General features: G+C 42.8%; 1 protein-coding gene and 1 long non-coding RNA gene across 2 annotated transcripts in view; one reads left to right on the top strand and one right to left on the bottom strand.

Annotated features, from left to right (window-relative positions):
• TTC39C (tetratricopeptide repeat domain 39C) overlaps positions 1 to 3,254 on the bottom strand; it is a 38,089-nt gene extending 34,835 nt beyond the window's left edge. The window contains exon 1 of the mRNA XM_065053345.1: positions 2,821 to 3,254. Within this exon, the coding sequence (XP_064909417.1) occupies positions 2,821 to 2,966 (146 nt within the window). The 5' untranslated portion in view covers positions 2,967 to 3,254. The remainder of the gene's footprint in view (positions 1 to 2,820) is intronic.
• LOC110365728 (uncharacterized) lies at positions 2,279 to 20,665 on the top strand. Its single transcript, XR_010470516.1, has 2 exons — positions 2,279 to 2,703; positions 5,049 to 20,665. It is a non-coding gene; the product is annotated as an uncharacterized LOC110365728 (long non-coding RNA).
• Positions 20,666 to 21,380: the final 715 nt, after the last annotated feature.

The following is a 21,380-nucleotide window of genomic DNA, read 5'->3' as shown; positions in this document are numbered from 1 at the left end:
TTTACTGTTGCCGTGACACATATGAAACAGAGCTGCAATTTCCACCCTGGTTTCCTCAAGGACTCCATTATGACCAGCTTTCAAATATAACCGATATTGGGTGCAGCCAGCTTTCTAGAAGATGCAAAAATGCAGAACAGCAAAGAAAGAAACAGATCCAGCCTGCTTTGGAATGACAACTGTCCCTAGGCTCATCAGGGATGTCTACTGTCCCATTAAGATAGCAGCACTGATTTGAATTAATTTTTCACAACATCCTTGAGGTAGCAAATGAAGGAAAAATATAAATAATGAAAAGCAGAAGCAAACCAAATAGTTTATAGGAAACAGTTTTAACTGGTTTAAATGACATGGTAAATAAAACCTAAGTTTTGCTGAATAAGTGAGTTTCCAAATAGTCTTGTGGGTTCTTGAACAGTTTCCATAAGAAAAAAAACAAAATTTCACTCCTCCCTTCACTTCTAGGATTCAACTGGTAACCGTCAAGCTTCTGAAACAGAACTATACTACCTGCATAGGCAGCAGTCTAAAATTAACACTTTCTGTAAGAAAAGTCACTTGAAATACAGATAACACACACTCTTTTCAAGTTCAAAATGCTGCATTTCATCAATATTTGAGCTGTAATGCTGCAAATTAAAAACATTCATATTAAATCATGGAGAGCTCCCATAAGCTGCTCATTTGGCTCACCAGTCCCATTTAGGATGGGTTCTATTTTTCATAATTTCAAACATACACCAACAAAAGTATACTCATTTAAGGCCGCATGCAAAGGAACATCTAATAGCATTACTTGTAGTCCTTGTAGGAAGAACACATCCAAGACAAGTATAAAACAAAAAACCGCTGTGCAAACAAAAAGTGGACCTCGCTGCATGTGTTTCGAAAATCTGAATTTATAGGAAGTTGAACATACTTTGCTTTATTTTCTCTCCCACATGTAATGTGAAGTTTCCACATACAGGTAAACTGCAATTCAATAATGGTCTACTATTTCACAGCAAGAAGAATCCTGCTACAAATTTTGGCATGAGGTAGACATTTTCACAGTCATTTACAAACTAAGACAGCAATTATCAATTTATGAATCATAAACCCACTTATTCTAACAAAGAAATTCCTATTTACTCCTTGCAGTTAGTGTTTAAAGGCTAAGATCAAACTGTACGCTGAACTTAAAGGCACTTCTTCATAAAAATCAAACAAAGAAAATCCTGCACCTGGAAAAACAGTAAGTTTCTGCATTTAAGAAATCTTTAGGAATAAACCACCTAGATAACCAAGGGAACAATTTGCAGAAGATATCATTATTAATGCTTTCAAGGGAGGATTAAACTGCATTTTTGAAATAGGAATCCTAACAATTTTACTCCCTAGCATTACTAACTATACAATATAATAAGCATCACATCTTTAGAATTCCTAGACTACTTCCAGATTCACACTAATGAGAGAACGCAATAGCACAACACACCAAAAAGTAGAGGAAACTTCATCAAGTGCTCCTTAACTGGCACCTTAGAAAAAAATACACACAACACAAAACCAAACAACCAAAACCAACAGGTTCCTTAGACATCTGAACAAGCAACAGCTCCCACAGACTCAATAAATAAGTAACTCATAGGGTGCAACTTCATATGAATGTGAACTGCATGTTATGCATGAGAGTGTTGGGACCTTACCTTTCACCTGCAATATTCCAGCTGGTTCTACACAATATTGTATATGTAACATAGTAGTGTATACTGGAGACAGAATGACATGTTTACTATTAGACCCTGGCAAGTACACAGTGAAGTTATTCTTTCATTATTAATAGAGGCAGTTTTCTTAATTTGTCTCACTCCCCCCATTCTACTTCCAAACATCCTTTTTGTAAATAAGATTCAGGTACACCACCACTAGGAAGTATTATTTTAAGTCAAAGTCTTTTTTAATCATACAAACAGCAGTATAGTGCTTATTAATTATTTAGGATGTATGTGCAATTAGAGCAGCTCGAGCTTGTGTGGAATGCATTAGTCCTCAGACAAAAAACAAGGACAGGTACAGGCAATCTTTACGACTGACTTACACAGCTGTGATAATGTCATTCTTACCAGATGACTACTTGAGGTAGAAACCTAGACACGATGTATGTAGGGATTATGAAGATAATCTTGCAGCCTGAAGATGATCACAGTAGCATTCAAGACCCTTTTGTCGGCATCCCTTTTGCCGGCTGAGGCCAGCATCAGATCACACAGGAGCATCGGAGCGAAACCCCCCAGGGCATAAGCGCCTTTAGGCACTCGCGTGCGTTCATTCACTCCCGCCAGCGAAGCGTAACCCACGTTCCCGCGGGACCCGCCGACCCCTGCCCAACCCTCCCCACCCTCCCACAGGCCGGCGGGCACCGTCCTCAGCAACACGCCGCCCGCCGCGCCGTCCTGCAGCCCCGCCGAGACCCCGCCGAGCGGGTCCGCAACCTCGCACCCACGGCCACGAGAGCGAACCACGCGTGTCCCATCCCCACCAGAGCGCAGGCTGAGGCGGCAACCGGCGGCACCACCACTTCCCGCTCCGAGGGGCCGGGCAGGGCGAGGCTGCCAGCGAAAAGCCCCCCACGGCCCAGGGCAGGGGACCATGAGCGCCTCACGGCCCCGCCGCGCTGGGGAGACCGCCTGAGGAGAGAACGGGGCCGCCGCGGCCGCGCAGGTGGGTGACGGGGACAGGTGCGCGGAGGCCGGGCCGTGGGCGGAGGGGGCGCCCGGGGCCGCGCTGGGGGAAGGCGCCCGGGGAGCGGCCGGTGGAGGGGCGGTCGGGGCTGCCCACCTGTATTTCTTGAAGAGCTGGTCGGACTCGCGGAAGCCGTTGTTGAGCAGCATGTTGATGCCGGCCAGCGCCAGCTCCGCGTCCTCGATGGGCAGCGGCGCGTCCCCGTCCTCCCGCCGCGGCGGCGGCTGCTCCGAGCCGGCCATGACGATAAGGAGGCAGCGGGACCCAGCCGGCTCTCCCCTACCTACCTGCCCACTCACCTATCTATCTGTCTGTCTGCCCGCCACCCCTTCCCGGGCGGCTCGGTGCTGCCTCTGCGTGCACAGAGGCAAGATCCGGGAGAGCCCAGTGCGGGCAGAGGCGGGAACGCGCTGCCCGCCGCCGGGCTGTGCTCCCCCCGCGCTGCGACGACGCGGGGGCCGCCTCGCGCCCGCAAGCCCTCCAAAAGCAGCGGCGGCCGCCCCGCTCCCCAGCGCGCAGGCGCCGAGAGGGTCGCGCATGCGCGGGAGCGGCCGCCGGCGAGGGGCCGGAGTGAGTAACGTCTGTGAGGCGGTTAACGCCGTGCTCTGATGGCTGCGGGGTTGGTGCTTGTGCCGCCCCGCGGAGCTTTCAGCCGCCCTTGCTTGTCCTCTGCCCCGAGGCCGCCGACCGCCCGAGACCGGGGAATCACAGAACGTTGGGGATTGGAAGTGATCTCGAAAGATCATCCAGTCCAATCCCCCTGCTGGAGCAGGAACACCTAGATGAGGTTACACAGGAAGGTGTCCAGGCGGGTTTCGAATGTTTCTAGAGAAGGAGACTCCACAACCTCCTTGGGCAGCCTGTTCCAGTGCTCTGTCACCCTCACTGAGAAGAAGTTTCTTCTCGTATTTAAGTGGAACCTCCATGTGTTCCAGTTTGTACCCACTGCGCACGGCGGGCCCGGTGGGAGGGAGGCGGGCGCTGATGCCCGGCTGGGTGGGATCTGTGTGCGGCGCTTGTTTTGTCTCCTGTCAGGTTTTTTTCCCCCTCGGTGTCCCCTCCCGCACACCTCTGCTCGGGGGGGCGCAGCTGCTGGCCGCCTTCCCGCCAGGCGGGCTCTCCGCAGGCCTGGGGCTTCTCGCCAAACCCACTGGGGTTTTCCTCGGGTGGGCTGCGGGAGCTGGGGCCACAGCCAGGCCGTGGGTGTGAAGTGATGAAGCCCTCCTGTGATAACGCAGCTTTCTCTTATCATGGTTGTGGGTTTTTTTTTTGTTTTGTTTGTTTGGTTTGGTTTTTTGGTTTGTGTTTTTTGTGTGTGTGTGTGGTTTTTGTTGTTGGTTTTGTTTTTTTAAGAGATTTTAGTCAGTAGCCGAGGTCATTAGCCCAGAGGATGAAGTTCCTCATTTGTACAATGGTGACCACCACCAAGTGCAAGTCTGGGAAACTGTGGGGTTTCTAGCAGCAGTGTGAACTTGCCTGTGAAGCTGGCACCAAAAAATAAGCATTTTGCAAGGTTCAGATGCAAGCTAGTCTGGCAGGTGTTTCCTGATGCAGGAGGGGTCAGAAAGTATACTTGCATATACCCATTCCAACCCAAAATGGCCAAGTACCTGGACACTGAAAATACACCCACAATGGTTTCATTCTGCTTTGCAGTAAGAGACCTTTTTTGCTGGACATAAATTTAAGTGAAGACAAAGGCTATTACCTACAACTTGGTCTTGCTTCCTGTCAGATAGGACCATGCTACAGCTGCTCTTGTGAAAATTTAAGGATCAGACTTCACCCCATTGCTAGCATACAGAAGAATGGGACCATGCTCTACTTTGAGTAGCAACCCCTCTTCCCTGTCAAGGAAAACATCTGTTTTCCTGTGAATCAAATAGCAATATCTCTGTACATGCCTTATGGGATTCGCTCCTACCGCCTCAGGAAATACTCTGTACCAAAAACCTCTTGAGACAATGCTTTTTGAAAGGCAGGGATTGTCTAATGCCAGGAGGCTTCTGAAATCTGTCAGGTGTGAATCAGGTCACTTGCCTGATTCCCAGCCACTCTGTCTTACTGAGCAGAGCTGGGTACTCAGAGGGATGTTTAGAAGAGAACATGCCTTCTGTTACAGTACACATCTCCAAAACAGCATGATCTACACAGCCTAGAAATCTTCAAGGGCTTGTTGGAAGTCAGCACAGCATGAATGGGGAATGACATGTTCTGCCATGTATTCACAGGTTATTTGTGAAATTTGGACTCTAGAAATTCAAGCAGCCTTGCTAAAAGGAAGTTACAGTTTGCAGTTTCACCACCTTTGTTCTCTGTTTCAGGTGTGTGCAAGACACTGCATTCCAGATGAAAAAAGAAAAAAAAAAACAACTTCTGTGAGGTTATCTCTAATGAAGGATTCTGTGGGCAGAGGTTCAAGGTGGAGTGGTTTGTAATATCCTTTCCCTTAGTCATATGTAATCGATTTGATCAAGAAGCAATGAATCTTCTTATGAATTCCCTGATAACTTGTTACAGAGAAGGCTAACTCCCACCTCCGAGTAACATTTCTGAGGAGCAGTGAAGAGCCAAGTCCTTTGTGAAACACCTACTCCATTTCTCTGAAACTAGACTGCTATTTCCTAGCCCCTATGTTTGAATGATAGTGTAGCAGGGCTGTGTTCTCTCTGCAGGTTTTTGGCCCCGTGCACAAAGAGCTAGAATTCTTGGGGATCTTCTTTCTGACACTGCATTGCTTCAGACATTGCTCAGGGCTGGCACTGACAGTCTGACTTCTGTAACAAATGCTTTTATAACTATCCAGTAGCTAGATATTAATTTTGAAACTTGAGATGTGAATAGCTAAATCAACTCTCTGGAAACACGGCTATAAATCTATGGAAAAAATTGGCAGAATGAAACTGCGTTTCAACTGCTCCAGTAGAGAAGCAACGCATTTAAACCCCAGCGATGAAACAGTATTACGTCTGCAGTTTGACTTCAACAGCTGAGTAGCAGCAGTTTTATGGTCCTTTTGTTGTGAACTGCACTGGAACTGCATTTTCCTGCAGAACTGGATTGGAAATCAGCAGGGCTGTAAGTCTCCCTGCCTACCCTGTAACAGCAGATGAGGTCTTGTGGTGGGTTACAGTTAGGTTGATTCACACGGAGGATGTGGTACCGCTGATTCAGCCTGCTAAAAATGGCCATGGAAGTGAGGAAACCACAGTGAACAGAGCTACATGGATGACTTGTACTTGGTAATCAAAGCTTGTATTTGCCTACCAACATTCTAAATGTCTTTCTTGTTTTTGTTTTTAATTTCTGGTAGCATACTATCATCAGTACGATAGGCACTAAACAGTCTATAATTTCAGCAGAGGCCAGTGAGTGGCCAGCTTTCCACTTGCCCCACGCTTGCCGCAGTGCAGTATTGAATAGCCCATGCCACCGTGGCTTATGTTACCTCTTTTTTATGAAAAGAGATTGAGACAACTGGTTTGTAATTACTGAAGGACAATAAAGTTACTGATGGTGAGAAAGAATTGTACTTTGAATAAATTAACTGGCCTAAAATATGCAAGACCTTGACTCTGGTTTCCCAGAAGTTGTTAGATAGGTAAAAGGCAAAGTGGCTAAATATTCACAACCTAAGAGACACAGAACTGTGGTGTTTTATAGTCCCTTTGCAGGACACTGCTGTCGTAGGTCAAGATAGCTTGTGCCTTTGGCTACTCAATTGCTCTTTCCTTTGATGAGCTTTCCAAGTTTCTGCCCCGTTTGTGCTTCTGACAGGGAGAAGTCCTGCAAGTCATCATCTTCACATACTGGTCCGTGAGTCAAAAATTGTTTTTCACTGGTGTTTTTCCTCTGTAAATCTAGTTGGAATTTAGCCCTGCTATAAAATCCATGAGCTACAGAGAATGGCAAAATTTCAAGTATCAGGGAATCTAACCCCTTGCTTCTGTCTCAGAGTGCCCTAAATCTGATTTTACTGGGTTTCCTTTTACCTATCTTATTCCAAAACTCTACCTCTATCCTGGAACACCTCAATAAGCCTGGTACAATTTACACTTTTTAGGATGGAGATAAAATTTCAGCAGTGGATTTAGAATATTTGATCATCAGCAATTAAGTTGGAGTCACTGCTTGTTTACATAGAAGAAAAATCCTTCAGAATTTAATTACCTTTTTTCTTCTGTGCTTTGGAAAGTATGACTGTGTCTGAAGTGTTGAAAATACAAGTTAAAATCATAAAGACATCTCCCACATTTTTTCAATCTCAGACACAAACCTGCAGAATCCACTCCTCTAATTTTGAATTCCTTTTGAAGATTTGCTGTTCTAGTTAAATAGTATCAGATGCAGTCCCACTGTTGATTATGAAGGGGTGTTACAATCCAGGGTATACCCATCTTTTCCACACCAGCTGCCAAAGGGGTCTTATCTATGTCAATGACTGTCAATAATGGCTAGTGAATACAAAATTGTGAATATCTTCCCTTTTTTAATATATTGTTTTTGTTAAGAAAAAAGTTACTGAGTTCACAATTACATTTATAAGGAAATGTACTTTTTAAGGACCTAAAGCCATGTGTTCTTAGGCTTTGTGCCTCATGCTGTACCTCTGAGTTTTGCAACAATTAAGGGCCCTGCTTACTGTGTCTTATCACTGAAATATTTATGAGTGGTGAGCTAGGCATCTGTTATCATCATGCATTTTCCATACAGCGCAGCAACTATGCAATACTACAAAGCCAAGCTAATCTTCAGAGCTGGCTCTCCACATTTTCCTTTTAATATGCATTGTCATATTAAGGGCTAAACCCCACCTAAGAACACACATGAAGTGACTATTAAAATGACTTGTCCATTCTGTCAATAGACAAGGAGCATGCATAAGTATCCTGGTAAAACAAAACAGGCTTAGTGACCCTCTTCATCCATCATATTCCAAGGATATTGGAGTTGAGTCCTTTGGCCCTTTCCTCTAAATAAAGTGCATTACAGTAATAACAATTAGAAGAATAAGCTCTGTTTGTTGCAGTGGACTTTATTCCAGAATAAGCTGCTCCTTCCTCTCACAAGCTTTCTGGTTTCCCTGCCTATTTTTTGCAGGAAGCCTTTTGTGTATGGAGAGCTATCAGATGGAAGGTAACTGACCTCTCAATCCCAGTCTCTTGAGCACTCATTCGTGGCTGCTCTCATCTAGTCTGTAATAGGAGCTGTGCTGTGGCATTTCTGCACAGAGAAATCACAGAGGTGGCTGAGTCAGAGCAGGTGAAGTTCTTGGAAAGTCAAAAAGGAAAGGTGAGACAGAGCAAGCCAGACCAATTTCATATTTGGGTTTTTTTTTTCATGTTTTCATTGTATTTGACAATGTTTATTTTTAGCCACACTTCGTGTTGCTCTGGACCCAATATATAATCAGTCATATAATGGGAAAAATTCCTGTAGAGTCACAGAGAGTTATTTTTACTGAAGCATATGAAGGTGTGTAATTTTTGCTAAATAAAGGATGCTAAATGACAGAGCTTTTTAGTGTTGGGTTTTTTTGTTCCCAGAATGTGCTAATAGCCAAACATACACACACAGTTCCAGAGAAAACAAAGGAATACAGAAGTACTGAATACTAGCAGCTGTTCAGGCAGCAGCCACATGCTGGCCTGCTTTATAAAAATTAATTGGAAAAGCTTCCACACTAAATAATCATCCTACTTGAATTTTTAAGAGCCAGTTTAAAATATTTTTACTTTCAAAGGAATGACTTCCTACAGAGTTCAGATCTACATTTGGTTGTAAAAATACTTGCCCCGTATTGCCAGAGAGCATGTAATGTAAAGGCCAAAGTGATTGTTAGAAATCCACCAGTTTTAGCACAGTCCTTTCTGGAGAGTCAGAATAAATTCATCTTTATCTAAATGTCATTAAAATCTTTTCAGTATGGAGATTCTGCAAAATAATTTTCCCTCTTCTTGCTCCAGTGACCAGTGAAAACAATTGATTGCATCTTTGTTACAGAAGCAGGGGGAGCAAACAGATGAGCTTGACAGTTTTGTGTATGCAGGGTGAAGTAGGATGTCTTACCCAAATTGGAAAACATAAACATTATTTGTCCCATACAATACCCCTGTTTCTACATTATGGAATCTTGATTGGGGCCTTATTGGTCTTTCACTTAATCTTTCACTTTTTAGAACAAATAAGAGCTTGCTCACTTTGACCTTTCGCAAGCAGGCCATAAATTTTAATACCATAATAATTTTTGCTGATCTGCTTTGGAGTTTTCCTGCATTTTTCAATGGTGCATGAAGTAATTTGACAGACCAGATGCATTTGTGAAGGATTTTTCTCTATATATTCTTCTATACGCATGTACATGTATCTCACTATAGGTATAGCATTCACCAACCAATTGTTTGCCCAGTTACTGAGGATATGCCTTTGTACTTTCAAGCCTATGTTAAAAAATGAGTAGTCAGCAAGGCCATAGATGACCTTTGGCAAACATATCAGCCTTAATGAGCACTCTTTGTGTTAGTGCTCCCCCTCAATCCTTGTAATGTAAAATAATCAAAAATCCTTGTAAAACATATTTTGAAATGTTTGGACTGTAATAAACATAATATCTTGCTAAGGCTTATTTTCCTTTCACTAGTTTAGCAGTAAATATTTTCTCACAGGTGTCAAGCAGCTTGATGCATAATGCGATTTGAAATGAGATTATTTAAAGATTACTTGTCAGCAACATTTGTACTTTTGTACTTCCATTTGGGACTTCTGGCATTATAATGTGTTTTATATTTAGTATCTTAACATTTTTCACTAGCTTATTCCTCAGTTCTTCACTACAGAAATAGAATGGCCTCTATTGGGCTAGAGAGGTTTTATTTTGGCCATGTTAGACATCATGTTTGTTTTTCAGATTTGAAATCTGTGCCTCTTGCCCCTCTTCTTTTTCCTAGCCTGAGAGCAGGGAATATTTTGCTAAAAATTCTAGGGGCAAAAAAACTCAGTAGACTGCACTGAGAACATTTTTTTTGTGACACAAGTTTATGTAGACAGAGTGTCCCGGTAATCGTCTAGAGGAGACTGGGCAAGGCTGCATGACCCAGCTTTATACTCATCTCTTTGAAAGGTATTCATAACTGCAATGACCAGTAGTTGAGGTAAACAGAAAGGAAGGCATGAAGGAAAGAGCTGGTGGGCTTATGGTTGGGTACTGAAGGCAGCCAAGAGCTCAGTTTGAGAGGCAGAGGGAGGTTATGAAGCAGCCTTGGCTGAGCTGTGAATCTCCTTTCCCTGGTATTAGAAAAACTGCCAACACTAGATTCTCGTGCAGATGTCTCTTTTTTCCTCTTTTCACATTTTCTTGTTGCCCTAGGCTTGGAGACAGGAGTACCACTTCAAGGCCTAAGCAAGCATCGCCAACTGATAGTCGTATGTCACTCAAATATGAGGCAGCCTTGACTTACCTGTGTCTTTCAGCCAGCCACTTAAATTCTCCATGCATTGGTTCTCATACCTAGGGATGCGGGTGTAATGCTCAATAATTTTATGCATTAATGTTAATGGCTATGCTGCGTTAAGGCGTTCGGTAGTCTACAACTGCCGCAAACTAGAGCATCTTGACTTTCTGTCACTGGAATAGACCACAAAGAATATGTTCATTTGAGCAGCTCTGTCAGCAGTGGATATGCCTACAAAGATGGTGAGCTGCTTCCCTTGCATATGTTCTGTGTTAGCTACTGATATCTTTGTCCTTGATGATTTCAGTCCCTTATGTTTTGGGAGTTTAATCATATCTTCTGGAACATAGTGCTCTGTTCTTTACAAAACTCTTCTCCAAGGCTTGCACACATAGATGGGGCAACTGGCTTTTAAAAGAAGCAGTATGATTTGCAGCATATATCATAAGACAGAAAAAAGCCTAAAAAAACATATTGAGAGACAGATGCTACCCCAGATATCAAAGTTTTTATTTCTGGATACTAGCTTTTAATCTGTGAAACCTATACTTTGGTCTGAACACTTTTGCTGCTCACTCAGGAAAATAACTAGAGGTACCATTTAAAGAACCATTTAATTTTCGAGAAAAGTGATAATGTCTATTTGTATAAACCTAAAGTAAAGGATAATCTTCTATTAAGGGTGTGTTCAGGCAGTATGTATATTTATTTACACTCAGGTTACAGCATTATCTAGAGGTAACAGCTGAACAGAGCTGTGCTTAAATAATCCTCAGTCTTTTCTTCTTTGCCTTAATTTGGTTTTCTACAATCATAGACATTAGCTTATGTGAATGGACTGACAGTTTATATGAATGATTATTCACATTTTGATGTATAAAACTATAAAGCAGACATTCAAAATACACATTTGTAATTTGGTGATATTATTTTCTGTATCTGACATTTAAATTAAAAGAGAATTTAAGAGAGTGGAAGATGATACTTGACCAGCTAGATTTTGAATTGACAGTTCCAGAATGAAATTAAGCAAAACCAGGAATGTACGTGTTATCTCCTGGTACTTAATGAAATAAGCAGCATCTTGTTGACTGAGATTGCTATTCTCTAAAATAAGTGACTTCTCTTTTGCTTACCATTAGGTTTCCCCATTCTTCCACTTCTGAAAATTTAGGCACTTTCTTTGGAATACGTACTCTGTTTGAATTGGTTTATAAAATGTTCCTATTTGGGCACCTGTTAATCAAGATATGTGAACTGGGAAACACTCTTAAGAATTAAAGATTCCTCCAAATAGTGACTACCAGAATCAGTTCCCACTATGGGAAGTAGCAGCATTTGCTCTGCAAGTGAAACGCTGCATTGCAGATAAAGGGAGATGGCAAAGTCAGGATTCTCTGTGCATATAATGGTAACCACAGGAGTGACTTACAAATCTTAATATGCAACAAGACTTTTACTAAAGTAATAACAGAATAACAATTTTAATAACCCTCCTCTTTTTTTAAAGCGTATTTCGATTCTGAAAGTACTCCTGCCCATAAACAGCACAGTGCATTTTAAAACCACGTATTGGGTGACTTATTCTTTACTGACTCACTATTTATTGTTCTACCAAGAGCATTTTGTGAGGCTGGGAGCTACGTACCAGGCAAGCATCTTAAATTGAGTTGTGTAATTTTAGCCCTTATGAGTTATGCACAGCAATAACCAGGATAATACAGTGAGAAAAGCTATGCTTTTACTGCAGGCCATTTTTCAGAGTTTCTCTTCCAGACATAGTGCAAAGAGAAATCATCTTTTATTTTCTCAGTGCACTTTCCCATTTTTCATTCCATTAACATTTTTCTCAAATGCTTTTTTCTACTGCAGTTCATCCAGCAAGCGTTCCTCTCTTTTTCCTTCCATTCTTTTCATTTTAATAGCTCTTGCACTTACCTATTTTTAGAGGGGTTGTAAGTACACAAGCACACATAAATACACATTCTATCTCACATCTCTTTATTTGGTATGCCTTTCACTTGGGATGCAGCCTACGTTCTCTTCTTAGGTTCTCAAGTTTTAGATCATACAAAGCACAGAAAAAAATAGTTCACACATGTTAGTTTCCTTGGTGTAAGGTAGAAACTAAGAAGAGATATATGAGGCCACCAATATGTCCAGCTCATCACAAAAGCAGTGAGTTCAATAAAGATGTCTTCCAGTGGTAGCACCAAGACTGAAAGAAGGTGAAGAAATGCTGGCAAATCCAGTGTCATAGGGCCAAGCACTGTCTTAACATCATGATGAGTCACAGCATCATCATAATGTAGATGCCAGGAGCTAACCACGCTACTTTTGGGTAACTCAATACTGAAAAGGATGAGTGACAAAATCATTTATAATGACAAAATTTCACTGTCTTTGGAAGCAGGAGATAATTCCTTCTGGCTTGTTCCTTTTTTCACTGAGGCCTGCTGACAACACTTGCACAATACTATTTCTATAGCTAGGTTGTAAGGCAGTCTAATTATTCCTTAAGACTAAAGTGTAATCAAGCCCTGCATCCATCTTCAGGGAATTCATTCAGTGGGTTTCCTGCTAGGAGCTGGGTTGGCTGCCGCCAAGTCCTCTTATTGTATATGTTTAAGATGGTGTGTGGGTGTGTTTTTGTTTGGGGATAACTAATCCCCCACTGTTGACTATAGGAGAGCCTAGAGTAGATAGCCAATTTTTGTACATCTGAAGTTGTGAGATGAGTAAGCATACAACTCTGCAACTGCTGTGAGTCTTATTGAAGCTGGGTAGGTGTTATACAGCAAGTACCAACGCTACTGGCCAGTTTCATATGCACACATCTGCCTAGCCATTCTATTTGCTTGAAATCAAGTAGGTCCACATATTTTTGAACTCTTTGTGGATACCAAATGAAAAATAATGAGTGTATCTACTCCAACAGTAAAAGTCTTAACATTTTTGTCTGGATTTGGTGGTGGAATGTGCTTCTATAAGCACAGCTATGCCTGAAATGCAGATGCATGTGACAGTGTTCCAGTGCTTGTTGGTGCCAGCCAGACTTGTTTCATGCACTGATGTTACAGGACATTCACGAAAAACCTGCATTAGCATCCCACATTGAAATGCGGGAGACTTCATTTTACCTATATGAAAAGCAAACTTTTATTTCCAAACAGATCTCTGGGCCATAATAAGTTTCTGAAAGCTGCAGCTATATTTTCAAATGACTACACCTTTTAATAAGGAGTCAAATGGAAAAGACGAGAGACAATGGGTACAAGTTACTCCTGGGGAGATTCCAATTGGACACAAGAGGGAAATTTTCCACAGTGAGAATAATCAGCCATTGGAATAATCTCCCCAGGGAAGTGGTGGATTCCCCAGTGTTGGACACTTTAAAGCTTCAGCTGGACAAGGTGCTGGGCCATCTTGTCTAGATTGTGCTTTTGCCAAGAAAAGTTGGACCAAATGATCCTTGTGGTCCCTTCCAACCTGGTACTCTATGATTGTATGACACTTGGTGCAAATGCTTTCTCCAATTTGTGTGAATTTGTTGTAGCCAGGAATGCCTACATACTATTGATACACACAAGCAAATCCAATGGAAATGTTGCAAATTATGGCCAAGAACATTACTACTCTGAGTGTACCTGCTTCAGCAGATGAGTTGGACTAGATGATCTCCTGAGGTCCCTTCCAACCCTAACCATTCTGTGATTCAAACACGCACAGGAATTACACAGCTATAAGACTCTTACCCCAGCAAAAGCTTTGATCAAGCAGCTCAGTTATACAATGAGCAAATGCAAAGTACTACATGGAATAATTACTGTTGTCCAGATTGTGAAGACATTCCATTGGGTCTAATCCCTGCTCGAGGCATGACGGCCCCTTTGGTCACGCTTTAGCCATTTTTTCTCCAACTTGCACCTGCCCTTGCTGAAGAATAGAATCATAGAACTGTTAGGGTTGGAAGGGACCTTCAAAGGTCATCTAGTCCAACCCCCCCTGCAATGAACAGGGACATCTTCAACTAGATCAGGTTGCTCAGAGTCCCCTGCGGCCTGGCCTTGAATGTTTCCAGGGATGGGGCATCTACCACCTCTCTGGGCAACCTGGGCCAGTGTTTCACCATCCTCATTGTATAAAAGTTCTTCCACATGTTTAGTCTGAACCTACATTCTTCTAGTTTAAAACTATTGCCCCTTGTCCTGTCATAACAGCCCATGCTAAAATGTCTGTTCCTTTTAAGTACTGAAAGGCCACAATAAGATCTCCCTGGAGCCTTCTCTTCTCCAGGCTGAACAACCCCAGCTCTCTCAGCCTGTCCTCACAGGAGAGGTGTTCCAGCCCTCTGATCATTTTTGTGGCCTCCTCTGCCCCCTCTCCAATAAGTCCATGTCTTTCCTGTACTGAGGGCTCTAGAACTGGATGCAGAACTGCAGGTGGGGTCTCACCAGAGCAGAGTAGAGGAGCAGAATCACCTCCCTTGACCTGCTGGCCACACTTCTTCTGATGCAGCCCAAGATATGATTGACCTTCTGGGCTGCAAGTGCACATTGCACATTGTCCAATCTTTTATCCACCAGTATCCCCAAGTCCTTCTCTGCAGGGCTGCTCTCAATCCCTTCATCTCCCAGCCTGTATTGGTACCCAGGGTGGCCCTGATCCAGGTGCAGGACCTTGTACTTGGCCTTGTTCAACTTCATAAGTTCACATGGTCCCACTTCTCAAGCTCGTCCATGTCTCACTGGATGGCATCCCATCTCTCAGGTGTGTCAGCTGCAGCACTCAGCTTGATGTCGTCTGCAAACTTGCTGAGAGTGCACTCAGTCCCATTGTCTATGTCATTGACGAGGATCTTAAGCAGTACTGATCCCAGAATGGGCCCCTGAGGGACACCACTGGTTACCGGTGTCCATCCAGACATTGTGCCATTGACTGCTGCTCTCTGGATGTGACCATCCAGACAGTTCCTCATCTACTGAACAGTCCAGCCATCAAATCCATACCTCTCCAGTGTTGTGGGAGACCATGTCAAAGGCTTTATAGAAGTCCAGACAGACAACATCCATAGTCCTTCCTTTGTCCATTGATGTCATTACTCCATCATAGAAGGTCACTATGTTGGTCAGGAAGGACTTGCCCTTGGTGAAGCCACGCTGGCTGTCTCAAATCACCTCCCTAGCCAGTCCTATTACTACACTCTGTTTTAGCATCCAGACAAATTAAAAGAGACGATGCCAGAGGTTGAAATTTAGGAACATGCAATGCAGTCTTTGGTTCTGACCAAACTAGAAATTTGTTGTGCTTTGTAAATGATTCTAAACCATGTCTTTTGGTTGTGGCTCTGAGTAAATTTCTGTTTTACCTGTCTAGTAAATTTCTGTTTTACCTGACTCTGTTACAGGAGAAAGAAGGACACCTATCCTAGGCAAAAAAATGCTACCTATGGCTTCACTGCCAGGGGACTCTCTACAACTGAAAAGACAGGTGTAGGATATATGTATTTATTTGACATGATAAGATTTTATAACATGCCCTTCATAGGCCTCGGGTGGAAACTGTAGGGCAAACATAAACTTCTTTATAGCTGCAGGGAGTAGACAAGCCAGTATTTACCTTGGGCAATTGCAAAGAGGCAAGGGGCAGCCATAGAAAACACCAGCAGTCAGGAACGATTCTCAGAGCTCAGTTTCCTTAGATGTGAGAGGAGGAACCAGGAATGAAACCTCCTTATAGCCCCAGCTAAGCTGGGATGCAGACACAGGTGTTTGGATTTGGGTCACTTGCATCATGTCTTATGCAGAAAGCAGTTACTACTACAAATAGATATATCAGAGGCAGTTCATCCTAGTCAACGTTATATTGAAGGGTTCAAGCTCAGCTGCACAACTGTCTTCACAAACAAAGAGGAGGCCAGCGCTCTGCACGTCTCAGAGATGCAGGCGTTAGGGGTCCCCCTGAGGTGAACAGAAGACTGGGCAGGCAGGGGTGTGGAAAGCTGTCTTATGAGTAATTGCATGCTATATGCATGCAAATTTGCTTTGCTCACTAGAGTCCAGATGTTCCCTTCCATTATACTATAATAAGTACAGAGAACAAAAGAAAAAGGGTTAGAGAGTAAAATAAAAGGGGTCAGGAGTGGCAGCTTTGTGCTGTTTTCCTTCCTGTTGGATGCAAAGCCTGGCCTACCGGTTTTCTGAACTCCCCAATGCAAAGATCTGTGAGGAGCCCTGTACTGCTGAGGCCCCAGAGGAAGTCAGGACAATGGAGGAGTTTGCCTCGGTTGATGAAGACGGGGTTAGGGAGCAATTAGGCAATCTGGACATCCATAAATCCATGGGTCCAGATGGGATGCACCCGCGGGTGCTGAGGGAACTGGCTGAAGTCATTGCTGGACCACTCTCCATCATCTTTGCCAAGTCTTGGGAAATGGGAGAGGTGCCTGAGGATTGGAGGAAAACAAATGTTACTTCAGTCTTCAAAAAGGGCAAGAAGGAGAACCCGGGTAACTATAGACTGGTCAGCCTCACCTCCATCCCTGGGAAACTGATGGAATGACTTATCCTTGGTGCCATCTCAAGGCATAACAAGAATAAGAGGGTCATTAGGGGCAGTCAACATGGCTTCACCAAGGGGAAGTCATGTTTGACCAACCTCCTCACCTTTTATGAGAACATAACGAGGTGGATAGATGATGGCAGAGTGGTGGATGTGTTCTACCTTGACTTCAGTAAAGCATTTGACGCAGTCTCCCATAGCATCATTACAGCTAGACTGAGGAACTGCAGTCTGGACGATCGAGTAGTGAGGTGGACTGTGAACTGGCTGAAGGAAAGAAGCCAGAGAGTCATGGTCAATAGGGCAGAGTCTAGTTGGAGGCCTGTATCTAGTGGAGTGCCTCAGGGGTCAGTACTGGCGCCTGTATTATTCAATATATTCATCAATGGTTTGGATGAGGGAATAGAGTGTACTATCAGCAAGTTTGCTGATGACACCGATTTGGGAGGAGTGGCTGACACACCAGAAGGCTGTGCTGCCATCCAGAGACCTGGACAGGCTGGAGAGTTGGGCAGGGAAAAAATTAATGAAATATAACAAGGGCAAGTGTAGAGTCTTGTATCTGGGCAGGAACAACCCCAGGTTCCAGTATAAAATGGGGAATGACCTATTAGAGAGCAGCATAGGGGAAAGGGACCTGGGGGTCCTGGTGGACAGCAGGATGACCATGAGCCAGCACTGTGCCCTTGTGGCCAGGAAGGCCAATGGCATCCTGGGGTGTATTAGAAGGGGGGTGGTTAGTAGGTCGAGAGACGTTCTCCTCCTCTACTCTGCCCTGGTGAGACCACATCTGGAATATTGTGTCCAGTTCTGGGCCCCTCAGTTCAAGAAGGACAGGGAACTGCTGGAGGGAGTCCAGCACAGGGCAACAAAGATGGAGTGGAGCATCTCCCTTATGAGGAAAGGCTGAGGGAGCTGGTGCTCTTTAGCTTGGAGGAGACTGAGGGGTCACCTCAATAATGTTTACAGATATATAAAGGGTGAGTGTCATGAGGATGGAGCCAGGCTCTTCTCGGCAACAACCAACAGTAGTCTTTCTTTCTATCTGTCCTCTAGGCTTACATCTGTTCCTTAGGTAACTTATTATACTGATTTAAAAATACAGTATTTTTTCACAGAACATTAATTTAAACATTCTTTAACTTTGTAGCAAAGTGCTTTTCATAAGATTGATACATTGTGTTCCCAACATCTAAAAACAAGTGGCTACATAAACAAGACTAGATCCTTTTCTTCTGTCAGCCCAAATCAGGGAACAATAGAGCTGTGTTGATTTGTACTAATCATGCACCTGGCCTTTGTTCAATGGCATTCAGTGTCTTTTTGGAAGATTTAACCTATTAATTCCTTTTTAATTAAATAACAATGATGATCATTAGTGGTTTTGTGGTGTCTGTTTTGAATTAAATTTGTTCTGAGTATATACGTCATGTTGATTTGTTTTATCTTTTGTGATAAATGCAATATATTCAATGACCACATGCCCTCTTAAGTGGCTCAGCAGAGGGAACATTTCCTTTCTTTAGCATAGCAACATCAAGTTATAAAAATCTGACTGAATACAACTTATCAGTTCAAAATTTGGTCCTACTCTTGTGTATGCAGGGATAATGAAATTCCCAGAAGGGTTTTCTTTTCTTTAAGCCTGGTAAAGGCCTAGTGGGCTGACTGCAGGTGCTTCTGATTCTGAGCAGCATGGGAAGGGCTGAGCCCAAGCGGGCTTTTTGGGCATCGAGGCCAAGGGATCACAGTTGGTAGTTTGAGATCAGCCCTCTGTGCTGACGCTCCCCAGCCAGAACGGTTTATCTATACAGTCCATCTATACACTTATCTACACAGTCTACACATCTATACACTTATCTATACAGTTATCTATACACTTTCACTCCTATGGCTGATGCAAATACCCTTTACGTTTGTGGAAAGTTTTCTTTGCATAAAAAAAAAAAAGAGTTATATTAGGTTTTTTGGTGACTGTGTCTCACACTGTATTACATCACAGATTTTATCTGCTATAACAATTCTCTATAAACCTTGGCAATATCTTAGAATACATTTTTTATACTCTGTACATAAGATTTTCTGCATGTTTTAATGAGGTGTGCGAGCCAAAGTCCTCTGAAGTGATTAGACCTTTCCACTCAGCCACTGAACTTTGGGTCATGTCTGTGTTTCCTTGAAGAGTTGCCAAGAGCACCTTTAGCTTCTTTACTACTTAGGTTACTGTCCCCAGGGGTGTGTCATTACCTTTGACTTAACTGAGTACAGTGAAGGGGGAGTTAGAACTTCATTACTGATTTGACACACCTTGTTCTTAGGTAAATTTGATTAGTTGAAATCCTTGCCTTAGCCAAAGGAACTGGCATCCAGGTGCATTTCTGACTCTCTCTGTTTGTAGCATCCAGACAGTAATTCTGATCAGAAACTAATCAGAAGTATCTAGAATTAAGATTTAAGGCAGTTGCTGTTACCTAACAATATAAATCCTCTATTAAGTAGTATCTCATGCTGATAGATCCTGGCTCATTATGTTACTAACACACTGAATTAAAACTGTGTCTGCAAGAGCTGGACACAGAGCCATTTATTTCTGCATCCTTTAAAATTGTTTTCTTCATTATGACTTCAGGCTTCAAAAAACAGATCTGAACCATTCTTTCTGGATTGAAATTCTGACAGCATTCTTTCATATTAACTTAAAAATTACTGACATTCCTATGAATGTAATTATTCATTCTTACCAGTGCACAGTCCTCCTGTGACAGGAATCTTAGGCATAGGCTCCTGTACAATAGAGAAATCTGCTGCTGTTCCCAGTTTAAATATAACTGAACAGAGACAAAAGATCTTGATGCCAACTATTTGTCTTTTTATTGTGTGTAAAAATGCAGCAGTGCTCAATCTTTATCAACGAGCAGGTGACATCTTAACAAAGAAACCGCATCTCATGGAACAGATCACGTATGCTTCACATTTGGAACGACCTGTAGGATACTTTGCACCTCAGCCAATTACCGTGTAAGACAGCAGAATGTTTAAAAAAATCTTACGTATTTTGAATGCTGTGAGCTGCAAACCAGGAGACACGGTATGATGTGAACAACAGGTCATAGTTTGGTTTCGTTGCTATAGAGGAGCTCCAAAATTAACAGAGAGAACATAAAGACGCGGGCTATTTTGCTTGCAATTCTTTATGCTCAGAGGATGCTTCATTGCAGCTCTGGCAATGACCAGCCTCTTGCAGTTTTGAGATGTCTGGGCCAGCTGCACAAAGGAGGTTTATGCTTATGCCTTGCAGTCTTAATGCCTTCAGTGAAGCTGTAACATTCTGTTATGGCACTATCCCCTTGAACGTAAAGTAGTTGCTTTTGCCAGGAACATCCATTTAATGTATTTTTAGAAAATACAGACAGATTTACAGGAGACTGGACCTTTGTGCCCTAAATTTCCTTACATCATTAGAGAAAGATGCAGAAGGTTTTGAGTTTGGGGTTTTGTTTGCTTGTGTGTGTGTGTGTGTGTGTCTTTTTTTGGTTTTGTTTTGTTATTTTTTTAAATGAGGAAACCACAAATTCAATGGTAAGAGGCAAAAAGCATGGCAAGAGTGCATTACAAAGCCATAATGCATTCATAGCATTTTCAGTAAGACCGCATTTTCCAGGCTATTTTATGAGGGGCAGAAAAGAAGCAGAGGGGAGAAAAAAAAACCTAATTCAGAGGACCCCAAAAGGGGCAAAGCTACTAGCAGGAGGGAGAGCTAAAAATGAAATGGCTCACAGGTGACTCCAAAGAAATGGTTACAAAACTGGAGAAAATTAACTCACCCAATTCATTTCGCTGCTGACAGAGGGAAAGGTCAGTGGCTCCGTGTTTTACATGAAAGCTCCACAGTAACAAAAGCACAGACCTTTGAGCTCAGATACGGGAAGACTGTTAAAAAGTTTTACTTGGAAGCTTCTGTTACTGGAAGCATATGTTACAGTATCATTTATAAGCAGTGAAAATTAAAAAAGTTTTCTTTGAATATATATGCTTTTGTCTACAGTGAATGTATATTTCTTTCTAGAGTGCCCTTTGATGCGTTTCGTTTTATTTGCCTGCAGTTCTCACTGTCAGGCTTCCAAACTGTCAGGTCCCATTAATCTGGCTGTGGTTTGTAGTTATGATAAATGGGAACTCACAGACCTTAGCGTAGGCCACCTCAGATAACATGATCCTATTAAATCTAATCCAAATTAACTAGAGAAAAACCCTTTGCCCTTGTAACTTATATGGATGAGAGAGAGATTTGACGCTGGCAATAACAACGTGGTTTATTCTAGAGAGAAATTCTCTCCTCCTTATGCAATTGATTTGTGATTCAGGGGAGCCATTATAGCAATCTAAATACACTGTTAAAGAGTGTGGGTTTTAAGCCATGTACTCTCAGTGTATTGAACACCGTATTTGATCCATTTTCATTAAACTTTTCAAAACTTTCCTCAGAAGCTGGAATTTCAAGAGGTACAAACCATATAGCAAAATTTTGCCAGCAGACATTAACATATGCATTTGTTTGGTTACCCTTTTTAATTTTAAGGTGAATGCAAGCTACAATACCTTTGTACCCTTGAACACCGCAGGGAGTAATAATGCAGGCTTAGA

The sequence above is a fragment of the Columba livia genome, chromosome 2 (genome assembly GCF_036013475.1).
Source record: "Columba livia isolate bColLiv1 breed racing homer chromosome 2, bColLiv1.pat.W.v2, whole genome shotgun sequence".
Classification (NCBI taxonomy): Eukaryota; Metazoa; Chordata; class Aves; order Columbiformes; family Columbidae; genus Columba; species Columba livia.
The sequence above is the reverse complement of the archived record's forward strand: the minus strand, read 5'-3'. Positions and strand labels throughout refer to the sequence as shown.